The following is a 20,646-nucleotide window of genomic DNA, read 5'->3' on the forward strand; positions in this document are numbered from 1 at the left end:
CTGGAATAACACATTCGAAAAAGTTATATATGGCGTTTACGTATAAGCACGACCATCGTATGCCAGTTTCATTTACAACAAATGCTTAACTAATAACCATAAACCGCCTTGTTCGTACAACAACGACGCCATGTTTCAATGATAATACGAGATACAGTGATTTGAAAAAACAAGGCAATAAAGGAAAAAGGGGCACACATCATGTGATATTCGTACCATTACGTAACAGCGACACAGGGAACGCTTTACAACTGGATCCAAAGTCGTTAAATGTCACTAATGAGTTTGCAAATACACTGTCGGCAATTCGGCAAGAGAGTGCACTGTGGTGATGCGTGGGCGTCGAGGGAACGGACATCACGTTGAACACTTGGATTCGCACAAGGAAGTGGTCGGAAAATGTTAAAATGAAACAAATCTCAAAAAATTACTGTACGAGGAAAAGATGAAATTGTTCGGTGCTTCAGACTTCCTGAACGGTGGAATGACTAAAATAACGTCAACACTTGATACAGAACAAACGCAATAAAACAGTGTTTTGGTGGCAATTTACAACGAAATAATGCTGTGTGAATATATTTTACCTCGAGGAAATACTCGTCGAGTTATGAGTCTGGTTTTTATGCAGACAACCAAGCAACGTTTGCGTGATGTGTGGTTAACGCAAATTATTCATGCTACAAAGATACTGAAATATAAATTATATATTTGCATGATTATAAGTGCTAGGAAAGCTTCTTACCGACTATGGTGACATTGATTGGATTAAAATGCTTGGTTTGGCTTTATAATACACAATCTAAAAGCGGGTTAATATGCGCTTGTTTGTCACCAGGTTTTCCCACTAGGGTTTGAAAGAATGCACACGGTAACAGAATACAAAGAAGTTTTACTATGCGCAGGAACCATGGCAGGTTTATGAAATAAATAACCATTAAAAACCGTTAGGAACTGCACGGTAATCGTTTCCGAAACACGTTGAATTAAACATCAGTCAGAACTAAGGACAAACAAGGAGATGGCAGAATAGCGCGTTGGAATTCAACACACACAGGTTGCAGTTAATCACGACACAAGTTGGGAACGGTCGGCATGGAAGCGGTTGCGGATGCGGCAATTAATCATCGCGCGTCTTTTAGCGCTTCACGTGGAAAAACCCTACAGAAACAATTCGTGCATAAACACGGAAGTTGAATAGGGGGTCGTAATCGAATATGGTTTTTTTGGGGGGGCCTGAAGAATTTTTTTTTCGGTTTTAACAGACGATATGTTGGGAAACTTAACGGCAGGGTTGGTAATCACACTGATTGGAAAGTGCAGGTAATCGATTAAGCTACAACGTGCAGGACAAAAAAATAATAACATACTGATGGATTGAAATAGACAATTCATGCTTTTCGCTGTGAGTTTAAAACACTTAAAATGCAATGTTAATTCCTGATTTATGCTGTAAGCGCGAGGAAAAGCAGAATTATTTCATGTCTTCGCACTACAAGACTGTATCGGGCGACTAGATGCCAGTGGTTTTTAATCTAGTTTGGCTGCAATATCAGTGAGCCCTGGGTATAAGGTTTCCTGTTTTTTATATGTTTGGATGTCACATTGACGCAAGTTTTAGTTGCCCATTATGGCTGGAACGTTGAAACGGGGTAAGTACAAGTGCAAAGAGAAAGCGAAACTGCACAGTTGGGTAAATACGTTGATATAAATATGAGATCTGCATACAGAAGTACGTTGAAATCGGTAAGAGAGAAACGAGTACCTGCGTTAGTTACGAATTGTGGAGGGAAAAGGCACGAAACCACGCCACCTGGAACATTCAAAATATGCATCATAGAAATTTTAAAATATTTCTTTTTGGGGGGGGGGGATACATGACGCTTCTTTCGGCGGCTTTGGGCCAAAAACAATGGATTCAGATAAACTCAACCAACCGATATTTGGATTTTTCTCCAGGTGCACTGTGGGTAAACTTTCAAAATGTTAGAAGTTTTCCTTGTTATAGTGGAAGTAGACACCGTTGCCGGAATGCTTGTTAGACATCTTGTGCAACTGTGAAAAAAGCTTGATTTTACATCTTAAAATAAAAAAACATCTTCATGTCACAAAAAAATAATGCCACCATGTGGAAACCGACTGTTCTTCAAATGCGTTTGTGTTAAAACAGTAATTTTCGAACTACTTTGTAGGCGGGACCCTGTTTAAGGGTACTTCAAACTAACAAGAAACCCCTCAAGGGGCATTTCCAAAAGTTTTGGATTACAAACAGATAGTAGCTCATGGAACCCAAAATGTTTTGTTATTAGGGGGTTACGCGAAGCTGGCTTTGGGTACCGATGTGTTACAGCATTGACTTTAACAGAAAACAGCCTTTGTTCGCGAGAGTTATCTGGTTTCAATGTTTGAAACCACGCACTGTCTTTGTGAAGGCAGTTTTGACAAACGGCATCAACTTCCAGCATCAACTACAAGCGCAATAAAGCAACGCAAACACCCTAGTTGGCCGAGTTGAAATGCTACACTTCGCGGGCTATCTGTGTTTTCTTGACAACTGTATGATAAAGCGGCCACTAAAACGAACGCAGAACCACTTATACTAACCAAACTTTTCATATATTTTCGTACCCAAACCTGGTTAAAATCAGTGTTCACAGAAGCGAAACAATCAAAGATAACGCCTTAAGATTACTAGGTAAGAATAAATAGAATGAGTAACTCCTTCATACGCCGCACAAGCAAACCGACCTGTCCTGAAAGGGCTGCAACTCCACAGAAAAACACTCCAATGTGTTGATTCGGATGATCTCGGGCTATTTTCCCGAACAATTCGTCCCAGTTTGGTCGACCGAAGTGTGTTTTTTGCTCCAAACCGGTAATGACGTCACGTTCGTCCTCTTCATGAGCGGCAATCGCTTTCGCCTTGGTAGAATCGAAGGAAGGATGTTAAATTAGGAGGAAGTTTTGGGTTGGGTGGGTCGCTACTTCTTTGTTTAAGACAGAGGCCGGAAACCCTTAGTTTGCAAAGCGCCAAAATCAGGATCATTGAACAGCGGGTTTAGAAAGTTTCACTGTTTTGTTTTGTCTGCTATCCCATCCCACATCTATGTTGGCATATCTGTTCTATAAAAGTCCATCTTCCAACAAGCTTATTGTTTTGAAGTTTCCACGTTGGAAAGAGTACAGACGATTTCCACTGTCACAATTACGGAACACATGAACGTCATCTATGTTAACTTGTTACTATTAAACAGAAACGAAAATGCCTTGAAGATCGTCCGTTTTGCAAAAAAAATATACATATATAGTTAATCTTAAGAGAGTCAGATGTTCAGTTTTAGTTACAGAAAAGAAATAATTCAATTTCTTCAATGCGCCGTGTCAGTTTCAGGTCTATAACTTTAGTAATTGCTGGTGCACTGTTTTGGACAGACTGACTTATGAAAAACTTTATTTGCACGAGCTTTCGCGAGCTTAATCTCGCTTCATCAGGTGCTGCAAATGGTGATGAAGCGAGATTAAGCTCGCCAAAGCTCGTGCAAATAAAGTTTTTTTATAAGTCAGTCTGTCCAAAACAGTGCACCAGCGATTCCTTAACATAAATAGAATTTCCATAGCCTTGTACCCGTATCGGCAGTGTTGTAGTCTTTCATACATTGGAGTAATTTACATCCAATAAACACAAAGTTTACTTTAGCACAGCGCCGGCTATAGGGGAAGTGTATACTGCAGCACAGACCGGAAAGTGCGTCATCACTCACCTGCTTGGCGTCCCATCCTCTAGTAAGATAAATGTTGTATTCGATCAAGTCTTGCCGTCCTGTTTCCGACAGCTGGTGTTCTAAGTGTGAGAGCATATCTCCGAACCATTCAAACGCGTGAGTCTCGGGACAAATCCAGAAAAAGTAAACTTTTTTCAACGTCAATTCTTTCTCAGGGTCGAGGTTTTTGTACCTTTAGGAAGATAAATGGGGAAATTAATTGTATTTATTGGACAATAGTTAGCTATAGATATTGTTTGAGCAACGGTGATCCGATAATAGCAGGTATCTGTACATTTTACTAAGGATAAAACAATTACGAAAATGTTCGTCCAGGTTATAATCAGTCAGCTTGGTGTTTAATTTTAAGACCAATTTATTTTGCTTTGAAAAGCATTGTCATTGTCCTTTTCAAATACAAATAAACGTTCCCGTGATTGAGATATAATTATACATAAGGTGGAAATTGTCAGATCAATCGCAACAGAACGGGGAATGATTTCCAGGATCACAAATCAAGGTTTTAACAAGGATCCAAACATTAACGTACAGCAAACACATATGCAAACAAACCTAAACAATATGTGAACCTACCACACTGATTTAAGCAGAGAGGCGAATGGAGTAACTCCAATTCCCGACCCAACGCATACGGCAACAGGATAGGTGAACACGTCCTCACTGGCTGTACCAAACGGACCGTCTATTGCTATACGAGGCATTTTCCAAGACGGCAGCACCTGCAGTGTTTGTATAGGTTTGTTATAGCGTTGAAAAGTATAAATACGTTACTTTGAAATAATACCATGCTTTCGCATTGCAAGGCAGGATCGCCCCATTGTGCAGGCCCTTTATATTAGGCGATCACAGCTCTAATATTCTGATCATAAGGTTCACAGGCTTCGCAGCCAAGGCATTGCAGCCAAGCTGGATCAGCCACTTTTCCGACAAGTCAGACTATAGGTAACGTTTAAAAGTTGCAAACGAAAAACAAAAAAACAGCAAAAAAAATATACCAGGAGGTGGCTTATAAACAACATTAGGTTTCGATTGTTAATAACAGCATATTAGCCTGAAAAGAACTTTTTTCTCTCTTCAATTATTCGCTCCAAATGATTTACATAGCAAAGCATTTTAAACACCAAGCATCAAATAAGCGTGCAGCACCGAACCGAACTTTGGTCGAGCCAACTTAACAACCATTGCCAACAACGTGACTTCGGAATCTGACATTTTAAACAGCGTGCGAACATCATAACAGTCCATTTCCTAACCTCACTTCCGTCAGAACTATCGGCACCGACCACTGAATTCAATCCTCGAGTCCAATCCCCAACAATACGAACGTGAACACTGAAGTAATCTTCTTCTGGTGCCTGTTGAAGTAACAACAAAAGCAGGTTAACTAACGTGGTCAGTTTAGTATTTGGGCTGTGGCAAATGTTTTTCAACTGCAGGATGGAAATGGTATGATAATTTGCGTGGGTGAAAAAGGGAAAATGTGCATTAGTAATTTGACATGGTAAGCTGAGCAGGCCAGTGAGATTTTTTGAATTTCTTAAAATCAATTTTTTTTTACAAGCTTTCTAATGCTAATTTCGACGGATGTAACATTGTTTGCTCTGCAATGGACATTACTAATGTCTATTTTGTACGATAACTTACAGACGTGAGGGTAAACGGATGCCACTCCAGCTTGGATAGATCAGGGCACATAACAAACACATACTGTCCCACTTCGGCAAAGAAACCCTTCTTACGCATTTGAATTTCTATAACTTTCGAAGGATGTTTTATGACCTAAAAGTAAAATCAAGTTGGAACTTTACATAAAGCAATAGTATTATAGTTTTCTATGAAACTACACCAATGAAAAATCTCAATAAATGTTAAAATCTAAATTATTTAAACCACATGTTTATAAGTCACCTACATATATATTGTTTGTGATTATTGACATAAGTGAATTTATGACATTAAATATTTTGCCATCAGACACATGAAAAACAGATGGAATAATAAAAACTTGCCCTGATGTGCCTCTTGGGTTGCAATTATGTTTGCAAGGAAAACAACCTTTTTTGTAAGATAAAATTTCTAAAGACTGTTTGACAAATTTACCTTCAGAATTTTAACTTCCTGGGAGTATCTGACAAGTCTGATAATTCGCTCAATAATATACAACACCATTCCAGCAATAACCCATTTCCAAGTCTATAAAATCACAACACATGACTAATGGTTAACTGGGCAGCAAAACAAGGTGTTTACCATTGGGGAACTGCCAGCAAACTGGGGAGTTGTGGTACAGTTTTTATAATTCAACCAGTTTTGTGGAGGAACGGTGGAACAAAAGCGCGGATCGTGTGCGTTTGTGTTGACTTGACCTCGTACTTGCATCCTAAACCACAAACAATTGTAGAAGTTAAGATGCAGTAAATCATTGTGTAACATATTACAACAAATCAAACTATAAACTTTTTCAGCATTCCTATCTAGTTTTTATGTACAGTAATTTACTGCGATGACAACACAGTGACCTACTGCAGTTTGATAAAAGAATTATAATATATAAAAAAATCACTTATAAAAGCTTAAACATGCTTTAATTAAGTCACATATAAAATAATAAATAACAGTGTAGGTGAGGCTTACCCAATGCCATGGATAACTAGAAATGCATAGAAGATGATGAAGAGGTGGTGGGTGTACCAAAATACCTCAAAGTAGGACCTCCGAATAAACTCAACTGACGACGTGACCATGAAGAATAAACTAAGTGTGATGACAACTCCAGTCCACCCGCCGGTTAGTAAGAACACTGCACCAACTGGCCACTACAACCAAAGTTTGTTTATAAATAGGCAAGAAGCGATAGTTTTCTCGTCCGTTTTGCAAAAAAATATACATATATAGTTAATCTTAAGAGAGTCAGATGTTCAGTTTTAGTTACAGAAAAGAAATAATTCAATTTCTTCAATGCGCCGTGTCAGTTTCAGGTCTATAACTTTAGTAATTACTGGTGCACTGTTTTGGACAGACTAACTTATGAAAAACTTTATTTGCACGAGCTTTCGCGAGCTTAATCTCGCTTAAAACTTTTCTCGTTTTGTTGTTGCTGCAATATGGCTCTTCTGGCAATAATTTTGTTATATCAGAGTTTCAGTCACCATGCAGCAGGATAAAACGTTGATATAACAAAACTATTGCCAGAAGAGCCATTTGACAGCAATAAAACTTGACTGGCAGCATCAGTAGTAATTTGTATTGTTGCACAGTGTGTTACAAAGTTACATAATTAAAAGTTGCAAGAAAATTTAAATTAAAGCAAGGCACATAAATGTAAACATTGTGTACAATGAATAACATGGCAACATTACTACTACCCTCAACTATTTGTGATCACCCACCAGTATACAAACAAAGCCAATATGCCAAACAGTCCACATCAACCTACCACTCTGCTTCGAATGGGATTGAGGTAACTCTCGTTTGGTTTATTACCAAGAGTGTTCAAGTGTTGTTTGAGAAGCTTTAATTGCTTTACTGCTGGAGTGTCATTAACATGGATTGTGATGTCATACACTGTTGACATGTACTCAACATTGAAACAGTGTGCATAGTAGTGAACCACTGCAATGTATATATGTACAGTGTTAGTAAGCAAGCAGTATTTGCAAAATGAACTAATTCATGTTTACTTGTCATGAGAACAATCATGTAGGCACAAAGTCTATGAAACTTGATGTTTTTGTCCAAAATTCTGCGAATCCTTCTGGGACAACACTAAAAAAAAATGTTATGCACTGATGATTTACATACCAAACTAAATAAACTGATTCAACTGAAGAGTTGCTTTATAAATTTGTACAAATTTATTACATTGCCACAGAAACAACTATTGGTGCAGCAGCTTGTGATGCATATAATGTATTGTACTCAATAGCCAAGTAGAAAATGACAATACAGTAGTATACAAGCTACTTTGATCTGTAAGGTCATAACAGTGCAGCTAATAACTACAGTGCTAAACTAATTTCTAAACGTATTACAGTTTCTTTTGTATTCGTTTTAACGACATGATACGTAAGTGGCATGCATGTGGCTACACAAAACACATATTTTATTTAACGTACCATGCATGCCTTTCTTGAAAGAGAAAGCAGGTTTCTGCAGATTGGCAAGAGCACAAGGAGGCAGTTGAAATTCAATACAGCAGCTGGAGCCCGAGCAAGAGGCAAAGCCGGTCCAAGTAATATGAACGTGTAATGAAACTTTATGGTGTTATTGTACACTTGGTAGAAGTACACAAACAGAAAGATGTTTATTCCAAGCCATATCAGCTGCAATAAAAAAATCAGTTTCATGCTGTATAGATCTGTTCCATTAAAATACCCAGGGGGCATTTGGACAGATGTCCCTGCCCCACCCAATCTCTATGGTCAGTTTGCCCTTTAAAATTGTTTATTCATTATGCATGTCATAAAGGCATACTCAGGTAGTAGGAGGCAGTGGCATTGGCATTGTTTCCATAAACCTTTGTTTTTCATTCAACTTATTTTTAACTGGACTTCAATAAACATAGACTAAGCTAATGTATAAGTTAGTTGATTGTATTTCGCACAATATGTAACTTACGAAAACGATGTTTTTCGGCAGTTCATTGACGATATATCCACTAACTCTTCCACCAACCATTTTTACAGTAAACTTGAAGCAAAAAAGTTATGTCCAACCCTTGCCAACAACTAAGCAAATCGCGGGTTTGGATTTTCAACCCACACTAGTTTACAAACAAACTGAAAAGTTTTTCGTATTTTATTCACTCATGCGTAACGATAGGTTGAGACAAGACAAGGCCAAGTTTGAGAATAGCATATTATGGGCGCCTGCTGACTCGATAACCTATGTGGTTTTATTTCTTTGTATATTGTACATCTGCGTAGTTGTTTTTTTTCACAAAATAAGCATGATTTGGTTTGAGAGATATTTATTGGGCAAAGAATACAGTTTTCAATCACTTGGATAGCTGCCGAGTCCAGACCACATCAAAGGCGATCTACAAACCAGTCAAACAAAAACAGGATGCGCAGAATCTCCATTTCCGATTGACAAATTCGTGCGATATTTTCTGCACATAGGGCGGTAAACAAAAACATGCTAGACCTATTTGGGCGAAAGAACAAAAACGCGCTTCCTTTGTAACAATGTTAGGCTAGGAGCAGTTGAAAAAAAAAATGGTATCCAGAGAAAATATTAATAACTCGGTTTAATTTTCGGACAGGCTCGAGGTAGATTGCAAATCTTGTGATGCAATGGTGAAGGAAAAATAATTTAGACGATTTTCTTGCGATAAATCGCCGCAGTTATCTTAAATACCTTGATAAATTTAATGTAGAAACCTATTTATTGTGTAAGCTACATGCAGATGGCCACTGTTTGGACCTATAAGATCTTATCAGTGCAGCTGGTGTGACTATCAGAAGACGACTTTGCCGACCAAACGGCCAAGCAAAGACTTCCACTTTGTGGTGACTATATAGGGGAGACCGGGGATACCTCGGACACGGGGATACCTCGGACCAGGTATTTTACGTCACAATTAGGTATTGTTAAGACACTTTAACAAAAGCTTTATGTCTCCATCAAACGTTAACAGGAACGTTGGAATTAAATCATGTCTGCCTAAAAAGTTATAATCGAAAAAGTCAATTTATCAGTGAAACCAAGTTTTTCAATTTGTATGTGGAAGGTTATATATCTGTCACAGTTAATCAAAATACAGTAATTTTGGGTTGATTGCATAATCAAATATGTATTCTTGGATAGGCCAATGATGATTTTGTGTAACCTTTAAAAATACGGCCATAGTTTAAGAATTTCTATGTCGTCACGTGGTCGGGGATACTTCGGACATCATGGCAAAATATCGCGAAAAGGCAACAATTTTTGAGTTTTATGAAAAATGATCGGTCATAGAAGAGAATACACAGAGGCTGGATGAAATGATTGAATTTTGGCAGTAAGAAAAAGTCCCAAAGATAAAAAATCGTTTGTTGACTCTAAAATCTATGATATCCGTGCTGCCGTTAAACGTACACGATTTACCCAAAGCATGAACGTGTGGAAGGGTCGAAACGATAAGTGGCCACGCCCCGATTCCTGAAAGCTTGAATGATATTTTATGCGCTAATGCCCCAATGCTGATATTGCGCCAAGTTTGATTTCAGTTATTTGTTAAATAAACAAAAAAAACGTCTATTAAAAACTTGCTGTCCGAGATATCCCCAGTCACGTCCGATGTTACCCCGGTACCGGGGTGACTTCGGACATTTGAGACCTGTTTAAAAAATGGGCTGAATAAACATTTTTGTGAGCAAAAACGAACAAAAAACCTTTTGTTTTTTGAGCAATGCTTTACTACTTACAACAAAATAAAATTTAAGAATGTGGTTCATAATTTAAAAAAAATATGAGCAATTTTCCCAAAACCGTCCGAGCTATCCCCGGTCTCCCCTACAATCACCGTTATCCGTTGGGCACCAAACTAAGTGCAACCTTACGGAGAAAACAAAACCTGTTTAGATTCAAGAAAATATTTAGCGCTTGCCATGCGGTTGGAAGATAGAGGTGTGCGCATTTCTGTTTACAGTGGACGGCAGGATGCAAGGATCTTGAAACTTTGTAGCGATAAGCAATCCCAAAGTGGTTGTGAAGCAGAAAACCCGGTTAATGAAAATGAGGCAGCATTACCTTGTGCGTAAAAGAGTTACAGTTGCCTGCTAGGAACCAGGTCGTTGCGTATTAACCACTATACACACTTTTTGCGTGCGTATGATTAGGCTTAAGACTATAGGACTTTGTAATATCGGACGTCTGTTCACTTTTCGTCGTTACTATGGCAGCAAAAAGGAACAATGAAGTTGTAATGTGTCTTGAACCACCGAGCGAGATTAAAAGAAACGACAAAAACAATCGTGGTTTCTTTTGTTTCCGTGAAAAAATAAAAAAGAACACGTTGCTTGTGGCTCTTACAATGTCAGGTGAGGGCTTTGTTGTAAAAATTATTTAATAACATTGGATGCAGTAAAAGCAAATAGCTTTTATTAAAAATGCAATAACCATGACCCTAACAGCAGGTTAGCTTTGGAAACTATCTTTCATGGTTTCAATAATGTTTGACGTGATTTCATTTTACAGGAGTGTTTTTGGGAGTTGTTTTTGGACTTGGTTTGCGGCAAGCAAATTTATCGAATGACGCCAAAACGTTGATCGCTTTCCCGGGAGAAATATTTCTTCGGTTGTTGAAAATGCTGGTCATACCTCTTATAACCACCAGCGTTATTACGGGTAAGCTTTATCTGACACCGTATTGGTACATTGCAACCGTATGAAGCTAAATTTTTAAACACAAATTGACCTAAAATATAGAAGTTTAGTCTGATAAAATGTAAGGCAAATTCCAGTGCTAAAAGCATGTAACGGTACTTGTAACTAGAAGCAAAGACAGTGTAAAGATGATCTTTGCTTTATTGTTAAATTCAGGAGTAGTTGATTTATCTGGACGAAAGAGCGGTCGGATTGGGCTGCACATTATTATTTATTACCTCTCCACCACCTTCTGCGCCGTAAGCATTGGACTTGCTTTGGTGTTGGCAATTCAGCCAGGTGTTACAAACTCAACGACTCACACGGAGAATTCGGTAAAAACGAATGCCAGCTCCAAATTTTCCGCCATGGACACAGTGTTGGATTTAATTAGGTAATGTTAGTAAAATAAACAGTAGCCTATGTCATATCCTCGCCCTAGGCAAACGTTTCTTTGTGTTGTGATTTTCATAATATAAAAGATTTTATCGCATTCTTGGCCGTAGCACACTTCTAGTGGTAGGAGTCAATGATACGAAGGATAAAGACTCCTTCAACAGCATTAATACCGTGAATATTATAGAACAAAAGGTGTCAAGGAGCACGTGTGTCTTGCGCAAGTTTGTTACTTAGCATTTGTCAACAGTCGCTAAAATCACTCATTACCTTGAGGAAGCCTTGTTGAATAACAGGCGAAACCTCGGTGAATAAAGTTACGATTTATATATGCCAGAAGAACAGATTATTAAGTTACAATATGCCACCTGGCGGCAACAAAAACATTATAGTCGCTAAAAACCCGGGCCTCCTATGCATAGACCACGACGAAAACACCGCACAAACCAGTCGAACAATAACAGGATGCGCAGAATCTCCATTTCCGATTGACAAATTCGTGCGATGTTTTCTGCACATAGGGCGGTAAACAAAAACATTCTGGACCTACTTGGACGAAACAAGAAAAACTTTGTAAACAACGGAAGGCTAAAAGCAATTGAAAAAAATGATATCCAGAGAACTTAGCATTTTGCTGTCAACAGCAATATTTTTTTAAGGTTTAATGACTTCTTTGACATCTGCTTTAACTTCCTCATCGTTTGTGCCACACGCAAAAACGTTAATAACTTGATAATAATTAATACCATGCTTTCACATAGCAAAGCAGGATCGCCCCACTGCGCTGGCCACAATATACCCCGTAAAGCCACTGAGCTCCTGTAGCTCAGTCGGTAGAGCGTTGGGCCTGGTTAGCCCAGGGTCGTGAGTTCAAACCTCATCGGGAGCTTGATTTTTCTCGCTCTGACTTGTCGGGAAAAGTGGCTGATCCAGCTTGGCTGAGCCTTGTGAACCTTATAACATAATAATATATCCGAAATTCTTTCTATTCAGGAACTTGTTTCCGAAAAACTTGGTGGAAGCGTGGTTTCGAGTTGTAAGTAATTCCAAGCTAAGTTTTTGATCAGAAAATACAAAATAGAATATTTACAGGACACGACAAAAGTAACCTCGGTCAAACAATCTTCCAACAGTTCTTTCAATTCCTCATCAAATTTCACCACAAAAACGATCAAAACGTTAGAAACCACAAACGGATCAAATGCTTTGGGTATTTCCACAAAAAACTATGAAATTATGAAACACATTTACTCATGTTTTTGAAGGTTTGATAACATTTTGCGTCATGTTGGGAATCGCGCTTGGAAAACGAAAGAAACCTGAAGGGGAAATTTTGAATCGTTTCTTTAACGAACTTTTCAATGTTTTCATGGTCATTATGATGAACATTATGTGGTAAGATAACTATTCTGTTTCATCATTGCTCATCGGCTGTTGCTACACAAAAAGCAACAACCAAGTTTTGCCTTATGATAGAAAAACAGTAATTGAAGTAAAGTGGTAGCAAACAGACTGCTCAAGTCGATGAAAAGTAATATCTAAATACAACTTAGGTTTGCACCGATTGGAATTTGCAGTCTTATAGCTGGAAACTTACTCCAAGTTGGTGACATGCTTTTCACAATGAGGACCCTCGGTCTCTACATGGTGAGGATGCCGTCCTCTGTTGAACGCACTCCTCAACTTTTTTGCTTTTCAGACCACTGTTATCATCGGCCTTTTGATACAATCCATGTTGGTTTATTCCGCTATATACTGGATTGCTACCAGACAAAATCCACTTAGATTGTATACAGGCTCTCTTCAAGCAATTCTAACCATGATCGGGACAACCTCAAGGTGAGAATGCGATCATAGAAATTAAAAACATAAAATGTCGTGAAATCTTGCTGTGATTGAATTAACTTGAAGACATTTTGATATTATTGTTGAGATGTCGATATTATTTGTGTTGATATTATAACCGTTTGTCGGCAAATTTTTCCTTCATCAACTCTTAAAATAATTGGAATGTATCAATGCATTACTGTTAACCTTACATTCGTGAAGCGATTTTTTATGGCACCAGTTTCTTTCGTGTACAGTTGCAAACCCCCCTTATACTAGGTTTTCTTGTAACAACAGTGCCGCAACCTTACCTGTCACCATGCATTGCACGGAAGAAAACCTGAAGATCGACAAGCGATTCACTCGTCTTGTTCTTCCTCTCGGAGCCACAATTAACATGGACGGGACAGCTCTGTTCCAAAGCGTTGTGGCAGTTACCGTAGCTCAACTTAACGGGATTTCACTATCAGTGGGTCAAATCCTCACCGTCTGGTACGTGTGTTTACACGCGAAATACATGCTTCATTATGATTATTTTCCCGACATTAACTGTGAAAAACGGCACAAGAAACAAACAATTAATGCAAGCAGAAATTCGGTCGTTTGATTTAAACGCGTGGTGCTGATTAACTGACAATATTGACTAAAGTGCACGTCTAACTCATTTACGTCCATAATACTGATGACGGTGATTGTATAGTCACCACAAAGTGGAAGTCTTTGCTTGGTCGTTTGTTTCGGCAAAGTCGTCTGAAAACCGTTTAGGTCGAAACATTGGCCATCTGTTTGCAGCTTACACAGAGTCCGTAATACTGGTGTTAATGTTTCCGCGGCGAAATCCTCACTCAGTTGTCCTATCTTTAAGCATCACAGGTTCATTGGCGTCGGTTGGTGCAGCGACCATTCCAGGTAGCGGTATTGTGGTCGTGCTCTTCGTCCTTCAATCAGTCGGGTTACCGGTGGAAACCATCGGGTTACTTTATACAATCGACTGGTTTTTGTAAGTATTTTACTCGTTAAAGTGTTAGTATACAATTCTATACGTTTTTTCGTCATTGTTATAAGAGAACGGATTCGTGGCATTGTAAACATTCTCGGTGACGTCACTGGAGTTTGCGTCATTTCTCATCTAAATCGGGACATTGCTGACGTCAACAATGAGCTGCTTGAAGCATTGGGTGAAGATGAGGATCGAGAGGGTGGTTTGTGACCAAAAACCTGTTCAAGGAAGAATGGGTGTTTGGTTATTTTGTCTCTGTTTTAACGTGTGGTGAAATTCCACAGCCAACATAAATGTATTTTGTTCTTCATATCTAAATTACTGTGTATCGGAAAAAATGTCATAAACCTACAGGAATATGTCAGTTCCGCTATTGTGGCGACCGATCGTACATATGCTTACTTGTCGGATATCCAAAAATACTTGTGGCAGACGATCAGCGTCATGGAGATCTTTCAACAGAAGTGTTTATTTCGCCTTAATGACACTCATATCTCACTTTATGCCCTGCATACTGTTTTTTATCGCGCTAGTGGTTTTATTGTTAATTCCAGAGTTTCCTTCAGAACTAACTTTTACATTAGGCCCCGTTTGAAATATATACGTAATGAAGTGTTTCCTGGCTTCATTCATCTGGTGACATAACACAAACAATGTAACAAAAATGCGTAAAATGCGATCTTGCATCAAGAATGGCAGCCAACAAGATTGTTTTAGCGTTTGGTGACAAACCGGCCTATGTTAAGTCATAGTTTTAAGTTTTGCTAAGACACCGGAACTTTATCTCGCACAGCATATTCGATATCAAGATCAGGAGGAAGTTTGAGTGATTCGTTTTTTTTCTGAAAGCTTAACCTTAATGAAGTGACAAATGTAGATGCTTTAAATGCCGTGTGATCGCTTAAGCACAAAATGTAATAGGCCGAAACCGTCGTTGGGATACCGCTACACATGAAGTACTTGTGAATGAAACTCGTCCTTTTTTTTGAAAAAACGGAGGTGAAACAAAACGTTTTACAAAATATGGGTTTAAAAACAAAACGATTTCGTTTCTAAAATTTGAGTGATTAAGTACCGGATGATCGCTAGCGTGCAAAGTGTAATATCCCGAAACCAGCGTGAACAGCAGAACCGAAAATTTGTCATGTCACGTTACGGATGTATTTGCACCATACATATATACGTCACGTACGGTATTGAACGTGCATCCGAGACGCAGCCAACTTTATGAAAAGTGAACCCACCAGCTTTTGTCTTCTAAATTCGCGTATGTCACCCTTATCCGAGGCAACCACGAGCTTTCTCCTAAGAAACAAGTAACTTATTGATGGTTGCGTAAAACGCTGGTCAGAATGGTTAATATGGGACTTACCATAGGAACGCAGTTAGACCAGAGCGGTTGCCGATCGAAGTAAAAGGTAGTAATATTCACCGAAACGTGAGATGCAGCGGCAGCAACAACTTTTTAAAAAGAAGTGCATCATTATAATTAACAGAAAACGGGCGGTCATTGGCCAGGTGTAGTTACTAATGTCTTGGCTCCATACAGCACTGCATGTGACCTGCTTGCGTACTTAAATAGATCGATAGATCACCACAAACCGCTGCTTTGCATATCTCGTGTAAATATCAACGATCGTGTAAGTAAATCTTTTCCAATAGAACAAAGCATTGTAATATTTGCCCGTTTAATACAGCAACCGACTCAAGATTGTTTTGTACTTGTGGCAATTGGATTGAAAAATTGAGAAACATGTGTTGAAATGGGCAAACTTACTTGTTGATAGATGCTTTGTATCTCGAAGAAAATTTTGTTTCCCGTTACATTTTTTGATTTTCTTGAATGTTAGCACAGGTACAACGTTAACTTAAAGTCGATTGATTGTTGCCGAGTCATGAAAATCTTGTGTTTTTTTGTCGTGTATTTCCTGCTGGACAACCGCAATTTTGCTCTAGGTAAGTTGCACTTAATCCCACAATGGCGCCAATTATTGTGTCTCAAAGTTGTGCACCGCAAACTGTGTTCAAATTATTTCGCGGGACTGCAAATTTGTGCGGGTTGAACTTAAATGTTTTTTTTTCATCCTTTCAGTTATATGGCAACCGCAATGTGAGGGATACAGCTCTACACAGGAAGTACCTGTGATTAAAATTCGTTCTTAATATTTGATGGACTATTACAGAGAAATCTTGAGAATAGAAAACCGAAATAAATAAAATGTTTTTATGAACTGTGGGTATTAAAACAAAACGCTTTAGTGCGAAAACGGTTTCGTTTCGTTCGTCTTTTTTAGTGGATTCCAAGATATAAGGATGCTTATTTTTTGCCGCTTTGAATAATTGCACAAATAAATATTTTACTTTTAGCAGGGACATGCAGCGGCAGCGTAAATGTGGGCGACAACAAACGGAGCGATTCAAAATACATCACGGTCATTTTCGAGAAAGCGTTCTGTCAAATTCCCTCGCTAATTGAGACGGCAGTTTTGGGGGAACCTATGTTTTCAGACACTTTTCAAGCTGAAGTAAACACCACTGGCAAATGCGGCTTTGCTGCAGTGGTGACCAAAGGCGAACTTCCGCCGACCTGGTGGCAAACAGGGGTGGTTCTTAACTGGACTGCTAGGTTTGGTGAGTAACTTATGCGTTAAATAGACGGTTTGGTTTTAAGGGTTTACGCGTTTACAGAGTTGCCTGCTGTTGAAAACGGGTTTTTTTTTTGCCCGCGGCATGAAGAAATAGCGATGATTTGTAATGGTTTGAACTAATTTTAGACGGTCTAGTTTGCGAGGCAAAGCAACGTGGATGTCCCGAGAACTCGTCGTGGAACAGTTCAGCCTGTGTTTGTCTTTCAGGATTTGCCATGAACGGTTCAACGTGCCAAGGTAACATTTAAAACAGCAGAAAACAAATGTCCAGCCTTAGAGGTTTTGTGCTTGCTGAATTAACATCAATTTTGTGTTAATCCTTTTAAAATATGTATGGGTTAATATTTGGACTCGACAATCCTGACATAGGAGAGAATTGAGGTTCTAAATCCCGTCAATTCTAATAAACACACAAGGGGAAATAAGGAATAGATGTACATGCGCACATAGGTCTTCAATGCCTGTAATTTGTTTTGTGTTCTGTTGTCATTCTGATAGAAAACAATGATAAAGTTGTAAGGAATTACGTGGAGAGACAACTTTATGATTTCGTCAAGTCCACATATAAGATTCATCCCCTACAGCAAGTCACAGTCCCCATTACTTCATACGAAGGAATGTGAAACTGCACCGTTGCGGTTGAGACCATAATAGGGAAATCATCATAATGTAGTAGCGTTACGTTCTGACGTTGGTGCGATGGCCTAATCACACATACATATACAACAACGTTGTTATGAGTGTAAAAATTTAACTTTCTTGACCTTCCGTTTAGTGATTTCAATAATGTTATTGTTTTGCTCACTGTCTGTAGCCAAATATTTCATGTTTTATCAAAACAATTTATTCAATAGTCACTTTATCCAATACGTTCTTTCACAGATATCAACGAGTGCTCATCAGGTACTCACATTTGCAACGAAAACGCCACATGCACAAATCGTATAGGTTCGTTTTCCTGTTCATGCAAGACTGGCTTCAGTGGGGACGGTGTCGCTTGTGTTGGTAAGTCCCTGCATAGATTTGCATATCACTGTATATCAACGTGTTGGTTTTCTATAGACATTAACGAGTGCCAAAACTCACCAAGCATTTGTCAATTGCATGCGACATGCTCCAACACCGTCGGGAGTTATTCTTGCCAGTGTCAAACTGGTTTCACTAAAATGGGATCTCAGTGCACAGGTACAAACTATTTATATTAAGGCCGCAGCGATATTTTATATATTTTACCTTTGCGTAATTATAACGTTTTCTGACTATTATGTTTCATGGGTTTTAAATGTAGTTTAGTATGCGTTGAAACTCTTTCTCTGTGCTTATGTAAACGGAAATGCTTACTATGCCTTCATGCCCAAATTTACTAAAAAAATTGAAATTGTATGATTTTAGTGGGTAAAATGGTATCGATGCGACACACTACTGGTTTCGCGCTGCGGTAACGTTATGCGATAACGCAAATAATTACTGCTTTGCCTGCAATTCAAGATGAAAACTTAAATTTTGACCTTATTTTGTATTGCCTAAAAAAAACGTTGACAATTCATTTAATTGTTTTCAAGGTTTAGTCCTCACCAAAAATGGTGAAAGGTGTCTGTATTGACAGGGGACCAGTTGCAAAACGAAAAAATAATCGTATCATTGTAAATTTTGTACAATCAGTCTTATACGTTTCAGATATTGACGAATGCTCAGATGGATCGCACAACTGTCATCAACACGCTGCGTGTACCAATGAACTCGGTACATACTCCTGTTATTGCAAGTCCGGCTTTACAGGAAATGGTCGCGACTGCAGTGGTAAGACATTACAAAATATCCCGATAAGGCTTGAACTAAAGCAAGCAAATTTGCGTTTATCCAAAAAAATTTACTTGACTATTCAATGTATAGGTATAGATGTAAGGTGCCTAAACGATTTTTAAAAAATGCACTTGCATGGCTGTGTACTCTTTTCACGATAAATTAACTTCCACGCTGTAAAATTATATCATAATTTAAATGGGACCATGCAATACGATACCCCTCCTCGATTGCCCTGACTTTAATAGAGACTTATTAACACCATGTGGTGTTATCCGTTGAATTGAAATTGCAATAACATTTGAAGCGAAATGAGGCTATTAGCAAATGTCATCGATTGATTGAAATGGGGTTGTTATTAAGTCAAGCGCGGACATAGCATGTAAACCCTGATATTGCGTGTCTTTCAGACTTAAACGAATGCATAATGAACAACCACGGTTGTCACGATAACGCCACATGCGTCAACACACAAGGAAACTACACTTGCGTCTGCCTTGACGGCTTTGCAGGAAATGGAACATACTGTGAAGGTGGGAAGGGTTTTGCAACTAACTGAGGAATTTGGGCGAAGTTTTTCATTAAATTGAACTAACGAAATAAAAAGTGGTCCTTGTGAGGTTGGTGTGGGCATTGGTATATGTGGTGACGCCATTTTGCCACAAATATTATACCGGATACACCACGGATGCCAAGGGGACTTTTGTTTATCCTTCATGCAGTTAAATTTGTCACTGTCTTTAATTTGTCACTGTGATTCAATGAATCTGAATCCTGGTACACTCTTCTGAGTCCTGGATCAGGAATTGATGGTGTCCATATGCATCAAACACATTTAAAATTATAAAAATAAATTATATGAGTTGGCAAATATACACCAAACTTATCAGACTTTGCACACAAATTCCATACAACTAACCGAATATTTTACCAACGTGTGCAATAACTTGTGCTATGGACGTGAATGGAATTTGACTGACAATCGCACACTTGCCATGCTAACGCAACTTGCCTGAACCTATAAGGAAGATTCCGATTCTCCTGCTACCAAGGACAGCTTGGAGACGGGCATAACTGCTACGGTGAGACGACAGATATCAACCACCAAAAACCTCTCTATGACGAACGCGAGACTGATGATGTGACGCCACCGTTTCATGTGATAATTTTCTTAACAACCACATTTACTGGCAATCTTTATCACAAAAAGACTGGTACTGGTGTTGCCAATTCGCCTACAGGTGTTGTTTGTATAGTTGACTGAATCAACAGCAAACGGGCAAAATAGCAGTTTGACATTTGCGAAAAAGTACAAGCACAAAATTACAGAGACTTTTGAATCAAAGTGGTCGTCTGCGTGGCTACTGTCAACGTCGGTCAAGAGCTTCGACCAAAATGTCAAAATGCCAAAAGAGAAAAGATGACAACCTCATATAACAGTATTACGAAAGATTTTTTGCAATCAACAAGATACTATAGCAATATGTAGAGGGTATTTGATTAAGTTTTATGGTCTTTAATTGTAACCTATGTGCAGTTAGGCTCTGGTTAGAGCCACACATAAGCCTTGATGTTTTCCTACTATGAATTTTTGCATTGGTGACATTTTTCATTACGTTACAATGCTATGAGCTTTGCGCATTGTATTCGTGACTCTATGTCCATGATCAGAAATAATGATAATAATCGCAAACTTCCCAACAAAGTACGGAAAAACTAGGTTGTCGAACATGCCGGGAAAATACTACTTCACCGGGTCACAAAGTTTTTCTAAACTTGACCCACATATAAGTCTGTGTAAAACAGAAATATGTGAGAATTTTAATGATTAGGCGTAAACAGAGCC

At 38.7% G+C, this 20,646-nt stretch overlaps 2 protein-coding genes across 2 annotated transcripts; one reads left to right on the forward strand and one right to left on the reverse strand.

The window, feature by feature from the left end:
• Positions 1-8,515, reverse strand: LOC145896186 (NADPH oxidase 2-like). Its single transcript, XM_082985067.1, has 13 exons — positions 8,397-8,515; positions 7,895-8,101; positions 7,460-7,544; positions 7,216-7,391; positions 6,414-6,595; positions 6,030-6,159; positions 5,880-5,972; positions 5,424-5,558; positions 5,033-5,134; positions 4,353-4,498; positions 3,759-3,951; positions 2,746-2,919; positions 1-2,052 (listed from the first exon to the last, which is right to left on the reverse strand). The coding sequence occupies exons 1-13, from the start codon at positions 8,454-8,456 to the stop codon at positions 1,984-1,986; spliced, it is 1,752 nt and encodes a 583-aa protein (XP_082841193.1). The 5' UTR covers positions 8,457-8,515; the 3' UTR covers positions 1-1,983.
• A 2,141-nt stretch (positions 8,516-10,656) lies between these two features.
• LOC145895884 (excitatory amino acid transporter-like) lies at positions 10,657-19,359 on the forward strand. The gene is made up of 17 exons (XM_082984664.1): positions 10,657-10,801; positions 10,959-11,108; positions 11,304-11,520; positions 12,516-12,558; positions 12,615-12,732; positions 12,788-12,917; positions 13,076-13,169; positions 13,222-13,361; positions 13,647-13,841; positions 14,215-14,349; positions 14,415-14,551; positions 16,717-16,980; positions 17,124-17,234; positions 17,880-18,002; positions 18,060-18,182; positions 18,675-18,797; positions 19,211-19,359. The coding sequence occupies exons 1-17, from the start codon at positions 10,657-10,659 to the stop codon at positions 19,357-19,359; spliced, it is 2,397 nt and encodes a 798-aa protein (XP_082840790.1).
• The last annotated feature ends 1,287 nt before the right edge of the window (positions 19,360-20,646 follow it).

This window comes from Ascidia mentula, chromosome 3 (genome assembly GCF_947561715.1).
Source record: "Ascidia mentula chromosome 3, kaAscMent1.1, whole genome shotgun sequence".
In the NCBI taxonomy this organism is placed as follows: domain Eukaryota; kingdom Metazoa; phylum Chordata; class Ascidiacea; order Phlebobranchia; family Ascidiidae; genus Ascidia; species Ascidia mentula.